Here is a 22,794-nt window from a genome sequence, read left to right as displayed (position 1 = left end):
TTAGCATGGTGGTGACGAAATCTTGTATCTATCAAATTTTCTTTCCGGTGAACAATACAAATTTAAACTCGCTATAGGCCTTTAGCTTTTCTTGACAAGTAAAATAAAAAGTGAAATGAATTATAAATATGTATTAATTCTCAATTCTGAAAAAGTCCATATACTACTCTTGCAAGTTCTAGAGAGATTGATATTATGTTGAACAATACATAAAAAATAATATCTAATACGTTATTTTGCATGTACACCAGTTCCATTTTGTATTTTTTAAAAGTATAAATGTATAAAAATACATATTTCACATACTAAATTGAAAGCTTGCAATATATACAGTGGATTGTATAAATACTGAATAATATATGGATTTGGACTGGTTAACAAATATTTTTTTTATGACTTTCGAATAAAAAACATTGATAACTCTGTTTCTTGTGTTTCATCAAAATGAATGATGTAAAAACATTTTACACATGTATTTTTATGATTACCTGTTAAAATATACATGTTTGAAAAGTAAAATGATATAATGTATCGGAGTACCTTACCTGTTTTGAAATCTAATCTTTGAATATACTGTGGAATTACATAAATTTGTAAAACTTTTATTAAATATATTTACATTCAGAACATACCATCCAATACATTACACCATTCGGTTTGGATATAAAAACCATTACATTTGTAAAGTGAATTGTGGTTTTTAAGTAGAAATGTATGATGTAGTGTTACTTATTTAAAATGATGTCCACATGTGTTAACACCAAACAATAATATTAATCAGTAATAATTTATAATGAAAACAAATATATATATATATATATATTGTCTTTAAATGCATCCTGAAGTCTTGCCTTTCTACTGCGATGTGACTACAGCTAGTAAATCACCACAAAAAAAAATCTTTCTGATGCGTTTACCTATCACATATTTCAGATGTCTTGCATTAAAATTCATAGATTATTAAAAACGACTGAATGTTTTATTGTAGCTGGAGATTATTGGAATAGAAAAAGAGGAATTGCAAATGAATATCAGAGAGTATTGAATTCGAATATTATAGAAATTAATATTTAACATAAGTTGTTTAACATGAAAAGTTTAACCATTTAACTATTATTTACTATAATGTCGTCATTTTATTTGCCAATGATAAATTATAATTTCCTATTAGCCACTGGGAAAATGAAACTTATTATTCTAATACTGACTGTCAAGATTATATTTCTATTCAATTTCATACAGTAAAATTACATTATTCTGGGGAAACAAAATTCTGAAACTATCTTCAAAATATTTTAAAGAACGTTTTTTCTAATAAGACTATTATTTTTTTAAAAATTTATTATAATTGTTAACGATTGATCATGAAGGAAGTCTATATAACTCCATTGTTTTTTTCCTGTTTTGTATATTTACCAACTAGTAATAAGTAAGTCAGGCTCTGTTAGGGGACTTAACGTTAAATTTCCAGTTACATTCTCTTTCCTCTCATGATTCTTTAGTAAAAACTAAATAATCCATCTTATAATTGTGTAAAATCTGCAACATTTATTTTTCTGTTACATGACATCTTGTATTGGTCAACTTTTCTTTTCGGTGAACAATACAAATTAAAACCCGCTATGCCCTTTTCTTGATTAGTAAAATAAAAAACTGAATTAGATTATAAATATTTAAATTTAATTCTCAATTCTGAAAAATTCTATATATCCTTTTCTTGCGAGTTACAGAGATATTGATATTATGTTGAACAATACTTAAAAAAAATCTAATACATTATTTAGCATACAAACAGGTTCCCTTTTGGATGTTTTAAAAGTATAAATATATAAAAATACAAATTTCACATATTAAATGGAAAGCTTGCAATCTATGTATGCAGATGGTTGTATAAATATTGAATAATATATGGATTTGGACTGGTCAACTAATACTCATTTTTTTACTTTTGGATAAAATAATGTTGATAACTCTCTTTCTTGTGTTTCATCAAAATAAATTCTTGTCTGGATGGTTGATAGTCTTTGTGTCTGATATAAATGTAAAATTTTTAATTGTATATAATATAGTGTTATCAACATTCAGGGATGATACCTTTGTTATCGGTCAATAATTGTTTTGTTAATTAGATTTATCAAATTTTTGTAACAGTGTAGATTATCAAATAATTTATTCATTAGTCACACATTATTAATGCCACAAAATAGACATATTCGTAAAAGTGATAAGATTTAAACTTAGCCTTCCTAAAAGCAACCTCTGAATCTGAAGCTCGATTTAATTTTAATGATTGTGTTTCGTTTCAATACCGGAAATCAGTTCAGAATAAAATTTTGGTAAAAACAAGATGAAGCCGAATTCAAAACACTAATTTTGAAACTTAAAAGACAACAAATAAAAGAAATCAAAAAAAAAGGATTTGTTACATCTACGTGAACAATTTTTAATTTCCAGGTCATACCATGTATTTTATGAAAACTTTCCATTGTCAAAAGGTAAAAAAGAAAGGTTACCCAAACCAGATGAAGATGAGAAAAAAGAAGAAGATAAAACAGAAGAAGTTTACTTACATAAACTATATTAAAAAAGGAAAAATGGGAAATATTACGTTATACTTAAAACTTTACTGCCACAAACAGAAAAGTAGTTACCCTATGTGGTAACAGTCTTTTAAAGTAAACTTGTATAACTGTAATTTTTTACAATTTAATTTTTTCTTGCATTTGTTTATAACTTTTTGTACTTATGGATATTTTAGTATTTCAGTTTACTTCTTATAATTATTATTTTGCTTTACTGTTTTGTTCCTGTATTTAAATTTTTGTATTTTTTCAAATATTGTAATAAATTTAATACATTGAATAAACTTCAAATTATTTAATGATTTCCGCAATCCTTTATCAATACTCCTCACCAAACAGAATAAACTTAGCTGCCAAAATGCAGAAAAAATTTTTTACGAAGTAAACTGAAGAATATGGTATATTCAACAGTTTATACTTTTCAATTTATTAACAGATTAAAAGTGTCGCATTAATGCAAAGTATCAAGTTTTATTTTAATTTGCTTTTACAACAATATTAATGTCCAATTAAAGGTAATAATGTATATAATCTACAAAAAATGAGGTAAGGAATCAGACCAATCTTGAATAAAGTGAATAAAAATAATGGGCCTATTTAAAATTTAACATTGAGACTGTTTTCTTGCTCTCCTGAAAAGATGAGTTTTTCACATTCGTTACTTTAGCATGGTATGCAGGATATAACATATAAAAACGAATAAAACAGATTTTTAGTTGTTTGTGTTAACCTATGGTTAAAAATGGGATACTAAAACAAATAAATGTTGAGAAAAACATAATATTGAACATTTTTTTGCATATTTTTTAGAAATGCAACCAAATAATGGCTGGCAATTTTGCATTTCAGGATGACTTCAAATATTATTTGCAAAAAAAATTGAGAAACAAATGAAAAAGTACTTACTGTTGTTTGAGATTCATTCCATATTCCATCACTATGATCCTTTGTGTTAAGAGAATCACTAGAAGCAAATGGTGAATGAACTTTTGCAGCAGGTATAACTTTCACTTCTGTCCCTGTTGTTATTGCATCTTCATCATTGCATTCTAATGATACACTACGCTTTCTGAACAATCCTGATCCGTAAACCAAATTTTCATGGAATTCTTCTTCTTGAGAATCAGCAGTTACCTTTAAAAAAGTAATCAGCCGGTAAAAATTGATACAGTTATAAATCTATAAAATATATATTAAAATTAATATCTCTATCTTCACAGTAAAAATAAAGAAAGAACTTTTACATGTGTTTTGATTATGAAACAAGTAGCATTAAATATTGTTTCTATATTTTTAAGTCTTTATCAAAATTCTATCAATAAGAAATTGTAGAGGAAATGATCACAATGGCATTACAATGTTTTAAAACACTGTTCCAATGCAACATAATTAAATTGATGAATCAATACTGACTGTGACATTGAAAAATAGTCGCAGTAGTTTTAACAGAAGCTCCCAAGTAAATCAAAGCAAAGAAAAACATATAAAGTTCAATAAAATGTTGCACATATTTTTAACTGTTTTTTTTTAATAGTATTTTTTACAAATTCTTATTATAAGGTGCTCAGATCAGTAAAGAACTATTTTTAGAATCTTACATTATCTGCGTAAAGCTAAATGTAAAGATGTTTAGATGCTTATATAATAATTCAATGAAAATTATCATGATAATGCACCACCAGCTGAAACATAACAAATGATAATTTTTTTTAATTTTGGAAATCTTTGGCTAAAAATAGCACTGTTCTGATATTGTAACTATAACATTAATTGATATTGCTCCCTTATGAGATGATAAACTCTGAAAGGAGAATGTTTGAGGCCATTAAAGACAAATTATTTGGCATACTGAAGGCTAACACAGAAAATACATTACAAAAATGTTTTAGAGTGGAAAAAATACTGTCATGTGTGTGTTTTACCTGATGGAATTACTATGAAGAAGATAAGATAAAGATGTATATGTATAAATGCAAATGCTTTCAATTATATTAAATTACACAGTTTACATAATTACATGTATTACATATTTTATACAAATGAAATAAGTATACATATTTTAATTACATATATTACAGTAAATGCATATATAGTTCATGTAATTACATAAACTTTTGACTGATCAAAGAGGGATTTGTACTTCATACTGACTTCTTTAAAAGACTTCTTACATTAGACAATAACTAGGTCAAAGATTATCCTTGGAGAGCCCTTTACTGCAATGTAAGAAATTCTACTTAGGTGAAAGATAGAAACTGTACCCATAGTTCTACACCTTTAAGTATGGAAATATTAATTCCTGAATATTCTTGATTCATATATAATATAAGTGTATTATAATATACTTACAATGAATAATATTGTGTACACAAAACGTAAAAAAATATATTATATTATATAATATAGACTATAAGTCCACAATATTCTTAATTTACTATTAGTGTTTTTTTAACAGAACAATTAAAATGAAGATTCTATTTTTAATTTTGAAGTAAAAATGTTCTGCTTGAAGATAACATCAAAATTAGTTACCAATAAGTATGATAACTATTAAAATTCTCAAACATGAGTATTTTAATTATATATATTAATATATATAATTTTTCTCTTTTATTCTTATTCTGTAATTTATAAATCCACTTTATAATTTTCTTTAATCTGAATACTATAAACAATTTTATAGTGTTTACATTGTAAAGAGAAAATACTGTTATTATTTAAATAAATATATACTATAGTTAGATATTTTCTAATCAAAGCAAAATTTTCTGTAAATTTATATATCGATCATTTATTTAACAATAAAATAAAGAACTGAATTAAATTAAAAAAAAAAAAAGATGATAAGATTCAATTTTAGGAACATTTATTTTTAATGCGGTACAATTAGTCTAGTAATGGTACAAATCTGTTTTAAAAAATACAGGATTAACCTATGATTTATTTTAGTGTAAAGCCTTTGTAAAACCATGAATATCACAAAGTAATACTTTTAGAGATATGGTCTATTGTGACATAAAATGTCAGATAAATTTTTCAAGTAAATAAATTACCAAATAATTTAAAAAAAAAAACTTAAAAAAAAATATTATTTTGTTGCCGAGTGTTTAAAATGAAAAAGTAGAAATTAATTTTAAGTTCTTTATAACATATAAAAAAATATATGGTCAAATATAATTTTTATTAATATCTTCTGAATTATTTTATTTATTTTTTTTTTTTTAGTGATTTTAAGTATTTATATTTAATATACTCATGTACTAACTTAATATTATATCTTCTATTTGTAATGTGGCATTTAATCACTTTTATTTCTTATCATATAATTAATTCTATACTTTTTTACACTGCTCTGATCAAGTTTTTACCACAGTTTTGTTTCCCTTGACACATCCAGACAAATGTTATGGCTGTTCATTTTTTTAAATTTTAGAACAGTATAAACTACCCATTCCTGATGTGATCTGTATAACATACTGATCATAATAAATTATTTATTTATTTTTTATATTTAGCATATAACTTATCTATTTTTTCAGTTTTTAAAATTTATGACTAAAATAAACTCTTTTATTATAGTAACACTTTTTTATACACTCAGAAATAAATCACCAAAATTGGAAGCTGTAAAGTATTGGAAAATAATATTACAAAAATTATAAAAAAATTGTTAAAAACTTGCTTTATACTTTTTTGTCATACTTTAATCAAATTATTACCATACATTGCACGAGTTTAATTAGTAGGTTAATTTAGATTTCAAAACATAACATCATATATTGAAATTTTTAATATATTTATAAAATATGAAATAAATTTTGAATCATATGGAGCCAAGTGAACTGCCAGGAGCTGTGTGAATGGCACAGAGAATCATCAGGTGCTGTTTCTCAACATACTGCTCATCATAAATCATCTGTGTGTATGTTTGTATTTATATATGAGTAATGATGAAATGCCAAATTCAAAACCACAAAAACTCCCATTTTTGTAATTTTTTATGTTAAACGGCTATTGGGTTTGTCATCTTTTCTTTTTTTCTTTTTCCTGATTAGCCTCCGGTAACTACCGTTTAGATAATTCTTCAGAAGATGAATGAGGATGGTATGAGTGTAAATGAAGTGTTAGTCTTGTACATTCTCAGTTCGACCATTCTTGAGGTGTGTGGTTAATTGAAACCTAACCACCAAAGAACACCGGTATCCACGATCTAGTATTCAAATCCGTGTAAAAATAACTGGCTTTACTAGGACTTGAACGCTGGAACTCTCGACTCCCAAATCAGCTGATTTGGGAAGATGCGTTCACCACTAGACCAACCCAGTGGGTTGGGTTTGTCATCTGCGACTCCAAAACCCCACATAGCTGTTTTGCAGATTTTGCAATTTTTTAACCTGCACCCTTAATTTATTACCCCTGTACAGAGGGATATTTGCAAAAGTAATTGTGGAATATTGTATTCTCAACTGACCTTAGTAACTGTGGAAAATTTCATCAATTGGTAATGTCAGTATGTTAAATTAAGAATGCAAGATTTGAGGACAAACATAAAAAAAAAATTGTGAATTAAAGAAAAGCAAGTAAAAATCAGAATCATCATAATTCAACACTTTCACCAAGATCCATATTCTTTACAACAAAATAACAATAATTTTTCTAGGTAAGTACTTGCTTCATAGTACACGCAATCACTAATTGTTTACAAAATGCAATGTTGCATAATACATTACATAAAAAGAGCTTGTTTGATCTGCATATCCATTAGAGGAATACATTTTAACACCATGTTATAAATTTTTATAAATTTTAGTATAAATTTCTGATACTTCTATACAAATATAGAAATAGGAAGTAGGTAGAACTACTGGGTGGGGAATGGTTTTAAACAAATACGCTATTATTTCTTATTGTTGTTGCTATTATATCGTATTGATCAACAAATTTGGATGGCACTGATATCTTAAAACTTTCATACTTATCAGAATGACGATTAACATAAATTAATGTATATTTATAATTTTATTAACTTCTTCACCAAAATACGAGGTATGTTCAAAAAGTAATAAGAATTTTGAAATTTCACAGGTTGTATTAGCCCGATTCTCAGGATTTCTTCGTAGCTATACTGGTAAACATGTCTGAAAAGTATCTGTATATTTTTAGCCATATTGGATGTTTAGCCTGTTGTCAGGTGTCAAAAGGATAACACATGTTTTGGTAAGATTGGCGATTTTTTATTTGTATAAATAATGGATCAGAGAATTTTTATTAAGTTTTTTTATAAGAATGGAATAAAGTGTAGCAATGTTTTAAAAATGTTAAATATTGCTTTTGGTGAGTCTGCTATGAGTAAAGGAAGGGTTTACGAGTGGCATAAGCATTTCCAAGAAGGTTGTGAAGACATTGAAGATGACAAGTGCCCCAGCACATCAACAACCGATGAAAACGTCGAAGAAGTGAAAAAAATGATTATGAATGATCGCTGAATCACAATCAGAGAAGTCACTGATGTTGGGATATCAATTGGCTCATGCCATGAAATGTTTTTGGATGTTTTTGGTATGAAACATGTGAAAGCAAAATTTGTTCCAAAACTGTTGAATTTCGAACAAATACAGCGGCAAAAGGAAGTTGCTTAGGAGTCGCTAAATGAAGTCAACAACAATGCAGAACTACTGAAACGTGTCACAACAAGTGATGAAACTTGGGTTTATGGGTATGACATCCAAACTATGGCTTAATCGTTCCAGTGGAGGCATTCTGGATCACCAAGGTTGAAAATAGCTCGACAAGTACGGTAGAATGTGATGGTTATGCTCACCATGTTCTTCAATTTAATGGCATAGTGCAACACGAGTTCTTGCCACAAGGTCAAGCGATCAATAAGGAGTATTACCTACAAGTTTAACGCAGTTTACGTGAAGCAATCCAAAAAAAAACGCCCAGATTTGTGGCGAAACAATTCATGGCTTTTGCAGCACGATAATTCACTTACTCATACTTCATTACTTGTTTGTCAATGTTTAGCCAAAAAAAACACCGTAATGATACCCCCAGCTGCCATATTTGCCAGACATGGCCCCATATAACTTTTTTCTATTCTCAAAAATAAAGAGAATTTTAAAGGGCTGTCGTTTTACAAGCATAGATGAGATTAAAAGCTAAACACAGAGATTAAAAGCATAGCAGAAAGAACTAAACTCCAAAGATCGAGTTACATATGTGTTTTGGGGATTGGAAAAGTGTATAATATCTAATGGGGACTATTTTGAAGGGGATAACATTAATGTTGATGAATAAATAAAATTCTTTTCAAAAAACAAAAATTCTTGTTACTTTTTGAACAATACTTGTACATTACTCAATAATCTAAACTTGATAAGAGTGAGTTCAATATGGATTAGCAGAAATCTGGTGTAAACAATAATTTACCTTTTGTTTTGTTTTTACTGTTTCATTTTAAAATTTATTTAACCTTATTATAATTATTTAAAAATTTATAAAATTTAAGTATTTTCATCTTAAAATTGAAATAATAACCTAAATGGTCAAAACAAAGAATGTAAAATACGTAAATTACATTAACTCATTGATAAACCAAAATGCATAACCTAATCTTACAATCAAGATCTTTGCTATTCTTTCACAACATTAATCTGTTCCAAGTACAGCAGTGGAAAGTTTATGAAAAAGTAAACACGTCATTTTCAGAAAATCCAGTCTCCTACATTATGCTGCTGAGCATTAAAACATTAACTTATTTATAGTTGAGTTAAGGTATATATATCATTCATTATAAAACTATTTTTATAATCCTCTTCATTATTTTCTCCTTAAAATTGTAGTTGGAAATTTCATGAGACCAAACAAGGTTAATCCAAATACTCTTAAGTACGGGGTTTATGCTTTATTTTAAAGTAATGGCAATAGAAACCTAATATAAAATAATGTACAAAAAGAAATGAGGAAATTGATAATAAAATAAAAGGAATGAAAAGGTAAAATAAATAATTATAATACATGATTACCAGCTGCTTCACAGGACTCTTTTGTTGGTCAGGTTCCACATAAAGGGTAGCTGATCTTTTCTCTAAAGGTTCATCTATTGGATGATGATTACACTGTTCACAGTCCGATTGAGTGCCTTCTCCGCCTTCTGCTGGACTACTTCTTCCTTCTAAAATTTCACCATCAGAAAGTGTCTTAGCAAGAACTCGTTTTTTTCCTCGGCGCTCCAGTGGTTCAAAATCAATTAATATTTCTTGTGGACTAACAGCCATAAATGGAGATCTAAAAATTAAAGTTTTACTATTACGTATTTGTACATAATTATAAAAAAATGAATGAAAATACAAATATACAAACATTATTCATAAATAATATATTAAAAAAAACCAAGTTATTTACTAAATAATACAAAAAAATTGTATTAATAACTCTCCTTGTAGATATTTATTTATCAGTAACTTAAATAAAAAAATTAACAGTATAGTCTTTTTTTTTTTTTAATTTTCATCTACTAATATAATGTCATACATTTTCAGCTTAGTTATGATGTTAAGAATGAAAATATACATTAACCCTTGAAGGGAATCAAACTTAGGACCTTACATATTTATAAATAGCATTTATAGAGCTAAATCTGTAACATTTTTATCAATATTTCCATAATTATATAATTGTTTAAATTATTTCATCTTTGCAAACTATGGAGTTCGGATTATGAGGAAGAAAGGTGTGTCAAAGTAATTGGTACATGTGTTCAATGCAGACTGCTGTATGCTGTAACAGCTATACTAAGAACTTTACAAGTGTAAAATGGAAACAGATAAGTGCCTTACAACTCTACTTTAAGTCCATGTGAATTTGAGAAAAAAAGACATTCAAGTGTAGTTAAATTTTAAAAGATCACTGATGGGGTACAAAAAACCTCTACCATTGATAATTTGAAAGATACAATGAAGTGGAAAAATCAGGGTTCATTCATAAAATCATAAACCATCACTTCTTATACTGAAAGGATTGTAGAAACATAGGTAGTTGAAAACCAATAGTAACAAGTAAAGTAAGATATGAAATGTAGAATGAATAGAATGAAAGTATAACATTTAGATAATTATATGACTGATTTCAAATGGAGGAGTGATTGATTAAAGAATTCCTTCATAACTAAATATATGCAATTAATTACTTTTAACGCTTATAATGATTGTAACATGAAGTTATTTTTATCATAACTTGTTATTTTAGTTGTTGTTAATCATAATTTAAATATGGATAATATAAAGATTTAATGCAACTGCATGAGGAAATTGGCTTTCATAGGCCACATTTTAAAGGATGAGTGATAATAGAAAATTTTTCTCTTTTATCTACAGTGAAAAACTAAAAGTGTATATTGTGATAAAGTTAAGAAAGTCTTAAATGAAGTAAGAATAGAAATTTAGCTCTCACAAAATCAAAGATTAACAAAAAAAAAATTAAAAGAAATCTCAGAAAAGAGGGTTTTATATTAAGAAGAATCTTGAAAAGAAATAGTAAAAAGAATAATAGCAACAAAATAATTTAGAAAAACCCAATGAGCTACTTAAAAAATACTACTGGAAAGAATGACAGAGATGTTAAGAAAAGTGTAAATTGGCTGATGGCTTGTCCATAGTTGGCTGAAATGTAAAAAAAATGTAAAAAAACATAGTTGGCTGATATAAAAAAAGACAAGCAAATAAAATATACAGTACACAGTACTACAATATTTATAAATAAATATTATTATTAATTTTATAGTTCTATTGCACATTTTACTTTAAAAAAAAAAAAAAACGTTTTGGTATAATTACTTCAGTTGGATTTATCGTTATTGCTAAATTATTAAAATAAAAGAAAACTAATAAAATATAAAATATTATGATATTTTTAAAGAAATACCTACAACCCTTTCAGCTGGGAGATATCATTGTTGTATATTAAAAATTTTTAAATGCATTTCAGTTTAATTACTTATGAGTGATGTAATGTAACTAATAATCCAAACAACATAAAATTCATGTAAAAATTTCATAAATGTAAACTTAAAAATATTGAATAATCATAATCCTGTAAATAAAGAATTACTAAGTATAACTAGGAATGAAGAGTCTGATGGAGTAAATGGGAGAGCAAAATGGGTTTTGACATGTAAAGGGGGCGAAAGAGAATAGATCCTGAAAATATATATCAATAGGAAAAGAGTAGATAAAAAACTGGAAGAAAATGTAGGTGAGAAAAAGAGAAAATGACATGATGAGAGATTGATGAGTGAATATAGTTTACTGGAAAAAAGAAAAGGAGGTTTGACCTAATAAAATGTGGAAGAGAAAATCAGAAAATGATAATGAATTTTAATCTTTCATCATAATTTCATATGAATTGTGAATGTATGCCACAAATTGTTAATTTTGCCATTAATTTTATTAATTCAGCATATCAAAAAATAGTAACTGCAATAAATTAATTAATTCAAGGAAACACTAAACAATATTTTCAGGTTTTTAGTTGTGATTCAGTAGAAAATCTTTAACACTTTTAGTAATAAAAAGATTAGCAAGATCTTGATTATTACATTATTTCCAGTAATACAACGGTTACAAATTCAATAAATAATCTACCTCCACACATTAATGAAAAAAACTGCCTGCAATTCATCCAAAAATTAATTTTTATATTACAACTTCTTATAATGGTCTAAATATCAATCAAACTAAACTTTCTGCATTAATACAAGAAGATAATAATAACCATTAAAAATCTCAATGGAGAAAAAATATTTAAATTGACTAACACAAAAATTAGTTACAGATGTATTGTTGGTTATATACTTTAAGTATATTTTTTCAGTAATTCTTTGAAATCTTTGTGGCAACATTGTTCACTATAGTGAACAAGTGAATGACTAGTTTGGAAAGTTTTACATAATTGAAAGAAATGTTTAGGAGTAAGTTTTATTAATGCAGTTATTCATTTACCACACTGACTTTCATTTTACTAATTAGATAAGATATTAATTTTATTATAATTACTAATAGTTATTTTTTAATAGTAGGTTTACAAAATAAATTAGTATATTCTATTGATGGATTCATGTTTTAAGCAATGACAAACATCCTTAAAAATTGTTTACAATATATTGTAACATATTTTTGTTTTTTTTCAGAAGGTGAGAGCTGGTCTCTTTAATAAATATTAAGAATTTTGGGGGCAATAACATCTTAGGCATAGTGGTAAACAAAGTTTCAGTTTTCTGTTTCAGAAGAAAGTTGGACATCTGCTTGTAGAAGACTATTGATATCTGAGTTCTATGCATCTCATGTTTAGATTAAATGTCAGTAATGATATCTTTTATTTAATAATGTTTCTGTTTAATTTATAAGTGCCTAAACTGTATGAAGAAAAATATTTTCTGCATTATAAAATAATTTTATAGAACAAAGGCAACTTAATAAAAAAAAAAAAAAAAATTAATACAATATTATATAATTGCAGATATTATTATTATTTGAGTCTAACATTTAAGCACCAATAAAGTAATAAAAAATTTGCATTTTCTTTCAATTGATACCATTTTCGTTAAAAAATTTAAAGTTTTAGAAAAAAAAATGAATTTGCTGTTTTGCATGTCTTTTATATTATGATAATCAAGGTTTCAGAAATGTTTGTTCTAAATATAGCAACAATAATTCTCTCCAATTGTTGGCTGTATCAAAATGGTTTTCCATACAAAAAAAAAACTGTATTCAATCTTATTGTACATTCAAATTACATTTGTACATAAATAACTGCAAATGTTAAAAAAAAGTATATTTTCTAAATCTTTTAACATAACAAAATTTTCTATTACATTCTTAAATTTTTTTTCAAAGGGTAATAATTACCTTCAATACATAATTAACATAAATTACTTTGTGTTGTATATATTCATAAATAATGAAAAAAAATTAAAAAGGTAATTTTTATGTTTAATTTAAAATGGTCACAAAGTTGATTAAATGGGTTTACAGATAACATAATTTAAACTGTTCATTTCATGAACAGTTAATTCTTTATAAGAATTTTCAGACTGAAATGTTGAGAGAAATTGTAAAATTTTTTTACAACTGAACAAAGTATTACTTTGTTCAGAAAGTATTACTTTGTCAAAGTATTACTTTATTACTTTGTAAGTATTTTAAATTATTAAAATACAAAAATCATTTAAGACATCTAATTTTCTGCTATTAATAGTTTATATATATATATATATATGGTAGTTAAAATGTTAAACAAAGGGATTACATGAAAAATAATGTCTGAAATACCACATTTAATTCAAAAAGAATCTAAAAAGTAAAAAGAATCTATTATAACCAAAAAAAGTACAGTGGGGTACCTAGGTGGTTCTTCTGACTGTGTTCTTTGCAATGGTTCATGAGATTCTGCATTTGAAGTTCCACCAGCAACTACAGCAGATGCAGCTCCAAACTGTCCCCCAACTTCAGAATAACTCTTCATCAGTCTACGAGCATTATTTTTATCCCCATTTGTTTGAGCACCTTGAGATACCATGCGAACCTTAAACAAATTAATTTTAAATTAGCATTAAATTACATTACAAAAAATTTTATTACCTAAAAAATAAATAAAAATATAGTAAAGAAACAGAACATACATACAATTACCACTCAGACTACACAAATAAATAATAGAAGTATTTCTATCAGTTACAATAGATTAAACATAAATTACCATATTACATTAAGACCATAATATCAAATAAATCATCATGATTTGCATTATAATATGTAAAATCATCAGCCAAATTCACAACTATACTATTCGCATATTCAGAATGTTATTGTAGAAAATGTACTCGTAAATAAATTCTGCATGTGGATTTACTGTCACCAGGAATCCAATTGACTAAGTTTTCATGTGATAAGACACCTGCAATACTCAAAACGGTTCTTAATCAGTCAATCACAACCTAGTATAATTTAATGCACCAAATTTCTTTTATTCATCTTAACTTTTAATCAATCACGTGTATGTGTCTGTGTACACATTTATGTTTGCTTTGTGTGTCCAATAGAAATCATAATTGTTTTGTGTTTTTGTGAGTAAATTTGTAAATGCAATCATATTATATGTTACACACATGATTTAAAGATATTCCCTTTAAATATAACATAATAAATGATAAATAATATATACCAGCTAGAGAAATATAGTCTTAAATGTTTATAAAACTTTAAGGAAGAAGATCTAAAAGCTGTGTATTCATTTGTTGATAAATTTGCAACTTTAATTGTAATTTTCATTCAAGTAGTCTCCATTATTAAGGAAAATAAACATGTAGGGTTAAGAGTGTTAAGTCTACACCTAAAAATAAATCCAAAAAGAAAAATACATTTAATACTGTGGAAGCATTTGTAAAGACAGGACAGCAATATGAAAAAAAAATCACAAACTCTTTTTTTAGAAATGAAAAAAAAGCACTTAAGAAAATATTAAAAGCTGTAAATACTGATAATTGATTATCTTAATTCAAGCAGATGACTGACTTTGTTTAAAGTTTTAAAAGGGCTTAATTTCAAATTTGAATAAAGAGACCGTAAAAGTTTGCTCTAAAGCAGAGAAGAAATTATTATCTGGAGAAGAAATAATTTCTCCAGATATTACAGAATCCAAGATGGTGGATAAACATATCAAACGTACAATAAAGTAGTAATTTTGTAACGCTGCAGATCCATACATGTTTCTACTTCTTAGTATCCCTCAGTTTTGAAGTATGAAGTCATTTCCATAAAATCATGCTGTATTTGGAGTACAAAAACAAGCAAACAAGATGTTATTTGTACATGCACATAAATGTGTGTTATTGCTAATACACACTATATTTCTGGTTTTATTTAACTAAAAGTACTTTGTAAACAGTAATGTAAAATGTACACAGTAATCTTTTTTTTTAATTTTTTACAAACCGATCTGAGGTAGGCCTTTATAAAATAATATAAGGTTTGGTGACATAACTCATAATACAGAGTGTGTTATTCATGAAGTGCCATATAGGAGTAGGTGAGCTTGACTCAAACAGTGAACTAGTTCATACTGCACACAGTATACATGTGATAGTGTTTTCATTTGCTGTGATAACAAAGTAAATGAACTATAGAAAAAATCATTTTTTCATTCAATTGGCTGTTGTAGTGTTAGTTCATTGGTGCAAAGTAGTAAAGTAAATTACAACCAAATTTAAATATTAAAGTACTGTTTATATATTTATAACAAAATGCCAAAAAAAAAAAGGTAATAATTTGAAACTGAGATAAAAGTATGTGAATTAGAATGTATTTTTTATGCTGAATCTTAAAATGAAATCATTTTTTCTTCATCACCCTCAGATTTTTAGTTATGACCGTCTAAAATATTGATAAACTTCTTAAATAATAGAATACAAAAATAATAATAATTACAATTAAAATTCCTACCTTTATTTTGCAGATATTTACGTTTATCTTATTTTGTTTTTTTTCCTTTATATTCAGTGAAGTCTTCTCATTTTATCATTCAGCAGTAGTCACTCATCATAGATCATCCCATCTGCCTTGAAAATGCTATTCGATCCTCAATATATCTTGGTGGAACCTTTTTCCTTGTTTGTCACTGATGTCACCCAAGTTTAAAGGGAAAAAGTCCAAATGAGAATGTAAAAATGAATTTTCAATGACATTCTGCAGCCTAGATTTTTGTAGTTTATTAAGAGTTCATTTATAAGCTGATCATGGTTTCCAGCTTTTTTATTTCCAAGAAAACCAGTAATGACATCTTTGAATGGCTTCCATGCTGCTGGTTCTTTAAGATTAAGTTTGCTGTCAAATATATTTTCACGAATTAATTTTCTTATTTGCGACCCGATCACTATTCCCTCTTTTAATTTGACTTCACTTAATTGTAGAAAAACCTCAATTAAATATTTAAAGCCATCTCCATCTTTATCCAATGCTTTTACAAAATTTTTCTTCAGGTTTAGTTTAATGTGTAGTGGTGGTAAAATAATATGATCTGCTTCGACAAGAGGAATATTGACAAAATTTTCCTTTTCTGTGGTAAACTGATTTCTTTTTGGCCAGTCTTTAACTGCATAGTGTTTCTTGTGTTTGTGGGATCCCACAAACACAAGAAACACATATATTTTGTAAAGCCAATCTGGAGCCCAGAAGAAGCCCTATCGCTTTCAGGTCAGCAATGATTCGCCATGAGTGTTCATTATACTTAATAACTTTTAAAATTTTTGACATACTTTCATTTGTTTCTTTCATTCCTATAGCATGTGCTACTGGTATAGAAGAAAATTTATTTGAGCTATGTAACAACACAGCTTTTAAGCTTCTTTTTGATGAGTCTATAAATAAATGCCAATCATGAACAACATATTCAATGTCCAGTTCAAACATTAGTCCTCTAACATCATGGCAGGAACAAATTAAGCCATCTCTTCTAAAGTATTTCAGCAAAATTTCATTTCGATTTCTATATACTGAAATTTTAGTATCCTTGTTTAATAAAGTCTATTCTTTAATATGTGAACCTAGGAAGTCTTTATGTTGTTTCAACAAATACAAATCAAAAATTAGGTCGCTCAGTTCTGCTTGCGTGAAGAGGTGAGGTTCAGTATTTTATTCTTCTGAAATGTAATTAATATCTATTGAAGTTAAGGAGGACTCATCGGTTAAGCCTTCTGGAGAATCAGAAATTTCTTTCCAAGGTGTTGAAGCAATTGGAATCAGTAAATCATGAAGTACTGGTCTCATAGGTGAACAAACATTTGGATATGCAATACTACTTTTAATTTTGAATTACAACCACAAACATTTGTTATGCAAAAACAGCAGTCATCATAATGGTTAGTAGGGTCTCGCCAAATCCTAGGTACGCCAAAAGGCAAATGCTCTTTTTTTCCTTTTAACTACTGGGTTAATTTTCAGCAGTTAGTTAAGTCAGCGGTTAGTTAAGCAGTTTTCAGCAGATACGAACTGGTTGTTGTTGACTTTTCATGGCGAATTCTCTGCAAATGTAACAAAAAATATTTGGAGAATTTTTACAAGCCCGATTTTTATTCATTGTAAAATTCAAAATGTTTTAATGAATGAAAGTAAACTGAAATATTATGGAAATACTTACTTAATTATAAAAATAATTAAGTGTTAATTTATAAATACTTAAAATACTTCATAAAATTGTTTCACCGTGGAGTACAATAAAACACAGTGCAAAACACACATACGCACACACATACACACAACTTAACAAATCATGATGTTCAATAAAATAATACCAAAAGTTGTTCTGTCAAAAAAATCTTTCACAAAATTTATGGCATCAGTTATTAAACAATCTTTATAATATGTGTATGATAAAATCACTACCACAATTGAAGAACACAGCAAGTCAAGAGCTGAACTTATACTGAAGAAAATTTCATCACGTTCAATTACTCATTACTTGACTTACGATATGTCTAGCTTGACGTGAAATGATATCATTGGACTGTTATATATCAAATATAGGTCTACAGCATACATCAACATATAAATCAGATGTGAACAATCAAACATACTGATGTGCTAACTTATTTGTATTGTTTGTTCCATGAATGATGGAACAAATAAATTTAAGGGGTTGTAACTTAAAAACGTTACATGATTGGTTGTTTCGGAATACATATTCAGGTTCAGCATATAAAATACTATATTATAGAATACCTACTCCCTTTTCAGTTACAAATTTTATGTTCAATGCTATTAAAATGTTGTAGTATACCATTTCATTCAGTTGGCTGTTGTAGTGTTAGTTCATTTGTGCAAAGTAATATGAAAATTCCAACCAAATTTACATATTAAAGTACTTCATTTCTATATTATCAATCTAAACTTATATACATAAATATTTATTTATCACTAAATGCAATAACTAATAGAATGTTGTAGTATACTCTTAAGTTCTATTGGTTATTAAACACTCATGAATGACAGTGCAGTATTGGACTACCATCAAATTTTTTGGCCTACAAAGTAATTCTCAGGAAATACAAATGAAATAAAAAATATGAGTAATCACAGTTATAGAATTTTTGTTACATCATTCAACAATTTTTATTTATATATTCTTGCATTCTTAATAATGACTATTTAATGACTAAATGTAATCTTTATCATTATGAGCAAAAACAAATAAATTTTGTCATGTAAACATATAAATGCAAATAAATATAAATGGATTGAGGTAATTTCTTCTAAAGTTTACATAAAACATTCTACACAAAATATGGTTTCTCAGCTAATTGCACATATTTCATTATTGATGAGAGTATGCAGTTTTGTGGAAATATCTATGCCTTCAGAAGACTGTTCAGTAGCTTAATGGTATAGAGCTGTTAGAATTCATTACCAGAAAGATTTGTAACACTAGGTAAACACAAAAGTGTGTAGCACAGTCTGAATAGTTATGTATGATCCTAAAGAAATCCCTTAAATTTCATAGAATATTTCAAATATGGCTGCTTTATAGTAAATAATGTATACTGGTCTGGAAAACCAGTTAAAAAGTCCACTACATCAGCTTACAACAGTTGTGTTTTGAGAATGGAGCTGTTTTTTTATTTTTATTTTAATAAATCATCAATCAATCATATTACTGCTGTCCAAGGTGAAGTCCGGATGAGGCCTACAGTGTAGGCAATAAGCTGAGTTATTAAGTCACTGATGCAAATGTCTACCGAGTCATTTGCATCGGTGGCATCCCAACGAGGTCAAGCTTATTACTAAGGGATGTAAAAAGTCAGAGGGCAATAGACTCCCATTAAAGCACAACAGAGGAAGGAAAAGGGGGGAGTGACCGGGACGTCATTATCCGGATGTCTTCCCCTACGGGGTTGGGATGTCCAAGATGAAGATTTTATTGATTAAAACTTTTAGAGAGAATTAGATTACAAATGTAGTTCTGTTTTGTTAGATGACAATGCTCATATGCATTCATCTGGTAACTGGCACAGTAAAACTGAAGGAAATTGACTAATAATATATATAATTTGTCTCATTAAGTTTTGTATTTGTTTTGTCCACTCAAATATGTACTACAGTGGGCAAATATTTCCATAGAAAGAAAAAAAAGAAGAAAATTCAGGGGTAGTTTTATCTTTGAATTATTAGAATTCATTGCTACTACAAAAGGGATGTAGTAATAAATACAAGAAATGAATAATTTAAAAAGTAGAATTATGTAGAAAAATAATTTAAGCTTAATCTTTATGTAATACCTTTCATATGTCTAGTTTTTATGTCAATAAAGTTTTGAATAGATTTCACTGAAGAAAATTATAATATAATCATAATTATAACAATTTATAATAATCAAGTGTTTTATATTTCTTATGCCTATTACTTCTTTTTTATAACTCACTAGCCATTAGCTTGTGAAACATGTCACGGCTTTGGTAAGATGATGTTATAAACAGTATATACGTGAATATTTATATTCTACTTTATAAAAATATTCTTTTAACAATATATGTTATACTATAAGACTGTGGCAGAACTGAGAATGATGCAGAAAAATATTAATAATGCATTGGTAGCAATTCAAATTAAAAACAAAATGATATGGGAAATTCTACTGTTAAGTTTGTAATAAATATAATGGATAAAAGTTCTCTGTAATAACAATATTGAATTGCACTCAACAGAGTGTAACAATCTAACTGTTCCTTTGTTCTAGTTTCAATCTTTCTTTTAGTTTACCTTACATAACCTAAATTACCATTTAAACAATTATTATTTATTACAAGTGCAATTATTTTTACAAATCAAATTAGAGATGCCAGTTGGTTAGGTAGGTCTAGTATTATCTTAAATGTTTTTGATGATAGAAGCTAATTTTCTAGACATATCCATCCATAATGACGTTAATCTGGTGATTTAAAAAAAAATTTGTTACCTTTTGTCACAAGGACAATATACAATTCTTGTACATGCTTTTTATGATTTTTTTCCCCCATTATTCTGAAATAAGATTATTTTGCTATATTAAAAATTTTTTAAATATTAAAAAGTTGAAATGTATATATTATCTTTGATAATATATACATTTCAACTTTCAACTTCAATATCTGCATTTCAACTTTTCTTATATCTTAAATTATCATGTCCATTCATAAATTACTATTTAGTCATTGATACAATTAAGTTTTGCACTTAAAATTACAGTTGTTATTGTAATAACCAATCACAAAATAATGAGACTATGAAACATATTAATTAAAACATAGTAACCTAATTCATAAAATTATTTAAATAAATTGATGTATACTTATTGGTAAAACATAAAAAGTAAAAGGAGAACTGTAGTCTCACTCTATGAACAGTCCTTGGGCTAAGAGATAAGTACGTTGGTGGAAGGGGTTTTCTTCCTAGGCACACTTCTGTTTGAGTTGCTTGGGTTTTCATTGGAGCTCTTTTCACTTTTTCTAAAATAATAATAAAAGTTTCAATTACGAGGATAAATAAAAAAATACACATAATAAATACAAAGTTATAAAATAAGTAGAAACAAACAGTAGTGTTAAAAAATGTTTATTACTATCAAAACTTTAAACTGGCATATATCATTAACTTAACGCATCTATTTAACTAGTATCTCTGCAAAAATAGTTTATATCATTCAATTAATAATGGAAAGGCCTCTTGGAAAAAGTACTTTTTAAGAATAGATATCAATAATGAAATTTCTAATTTCACAGATTGTAAAACAAAAACATTCACTTTTGGGTCACTCAATGAATATGTTAACGACTGTTGAATATGCCACATTGCACTTGTTTATTAGATTCCAGGTAATCTGTCCATCCCTTCCTACTAAATGCTGGCATTACAGATGTGAAAGCATGTGTGACTGTGATGTTACTGTGTTTCTAGATATGATATGGTTTAAAATAAGTGTCTTAATTAAGACTACCGTTTCAGATTTTCCAAATTTTTCCTTAATCCAATAATTTACTGCTATAGTATGCAGGCCAGAAATAGCCGTATTTCTACTTTCCCTCCTAAGAATGGAAATCTGTACTCATGGAATGGAATCTCATTAAATCAAAGAAGTCTATACGTAGAACTAAAGACAGTTTTTTTTACTAAATTCCAGTTCTTGCTTTTACTAAATGCATCCATAAAATACACCATATCCACCAAATAATTTCTTCTGGTGATGGTTACTTTGTAATGTTCTATTAGAGGAGTTAGCTGTATATATTCATGGCAAGGCCTCTTACCAAAGAACCTTCAAAGTTTACTACATTCTAGATTGTATATAATCAGTCAAGTCATACCCTTAACAAAAGGGGTAAGAGCTTTACAAATGAATGAATATCTTAAGTTAATATAAGGGTTGGAATAAAGCACTGCATCATTTAAAAAAGTAAAAAAAGAACTGTAAAACCTGCTCAGTTGGTGTGACACCTTATGGGAAGACAGAAAAACTGATATTGCATGTGTTTGGTTTAAACAACCATTTATTTAAAATTAGATGAATGTTTTAAAAAGTAAAAATTTGTAATAATTTATAATTAAAGACAATTTAAAATCCATGTGATAAAAACAATAATTAAAAAGTCTTAATTCTGCAATCCAGAATAAATAGAGAACAAACTGGCAGTCAGTAAAAAAAATGACCAGATCTTTCATAACATTAGAAGCCCTTAAAAAGTTGATGTTTATAAAGAAAAGGAATTCAAGTTCAACATCTGTTGACCACATGACACAATCAATGCTTAAAGATTTTCCACTGAAAAAAAAAATGGGAGATTTTTAATAAATGATAATGGTTCAAAATCTTTAATTCAGATTTATCTTTGACCAACTAAAAGATCATTACATGGAATCAAGTATACCAACAAAGATAAATCTTTAAAATTGACAAATACTTCAAGGAAAAATCTTTTTGCTCTTGCTCATAAAGAAACATTAACATATCATTGAGGTATTAGCGTAGATATTCTAAGAAATTGTGATTAATTACAAGATATAGTGGTTGTTGTTTCTTTATTTTATTGAATAATCTTAAATGAAAAAACAGTTTTAATTAAATTAATATTTAACTTATCAACAAAACTGTTCTACAGGCAAGGGCAACACTTCTCATGCTTCTTTTTAAA

General features: G+C 27.2%; 1 protein-coding gene across 1 annotated transcript in view; it reads right to left on the bottom strand.

Annotated features, from left to right (window-relative positions):
• Positions 1-22,794, bottom strand: part of LOC142334481 (uncharacterized) — a 266,080-nt gene that overhangs the window by 114,802 nt on the left and 128,484 nt on the right. The window contains exons 7-10 of the mRNA XM_075382546.1: positions 21,002-21,114; positions 13,984-14,165; positions 9,611-9,872; positions 3,489-3,716 (exon numbers count right to left, since the gene is read on the bottom strand). Coding sequence (XP_075238661.1) covers positions 3,489-3,716; positions 9,611-9,872; positions 13,984-14,165; positions 21,002-21,114 — 785 coding nt within the window. The remainder of the gene's footprint in view (positions 1-3,488; positions 3,717-9,610; positions 9,873-13,983; positions 14,166-21,001; positions 21,115-22,794) is intronic.

Source organism: Lycorma delicatula, chromosome 1 (assembly GCF_047948215.1).
Source record: "Lycorma delicatula isolate Av1 chromosome 1, ASM4794821v1, whole genome shotgun sequence".
Taxonomy (NCBI): domain Eukaryota; kingdom Metazoa; phylum Arthropoda; class Insecta; order Hemiptera; family Fulgoridae; genus Lycorma; species Lycorma delicatula.
The sequence above is the reverse complement of the archived record's forward strand: the minus strand, read 5'-3'. Positions and strand labels throughout refer to the sequence as shown.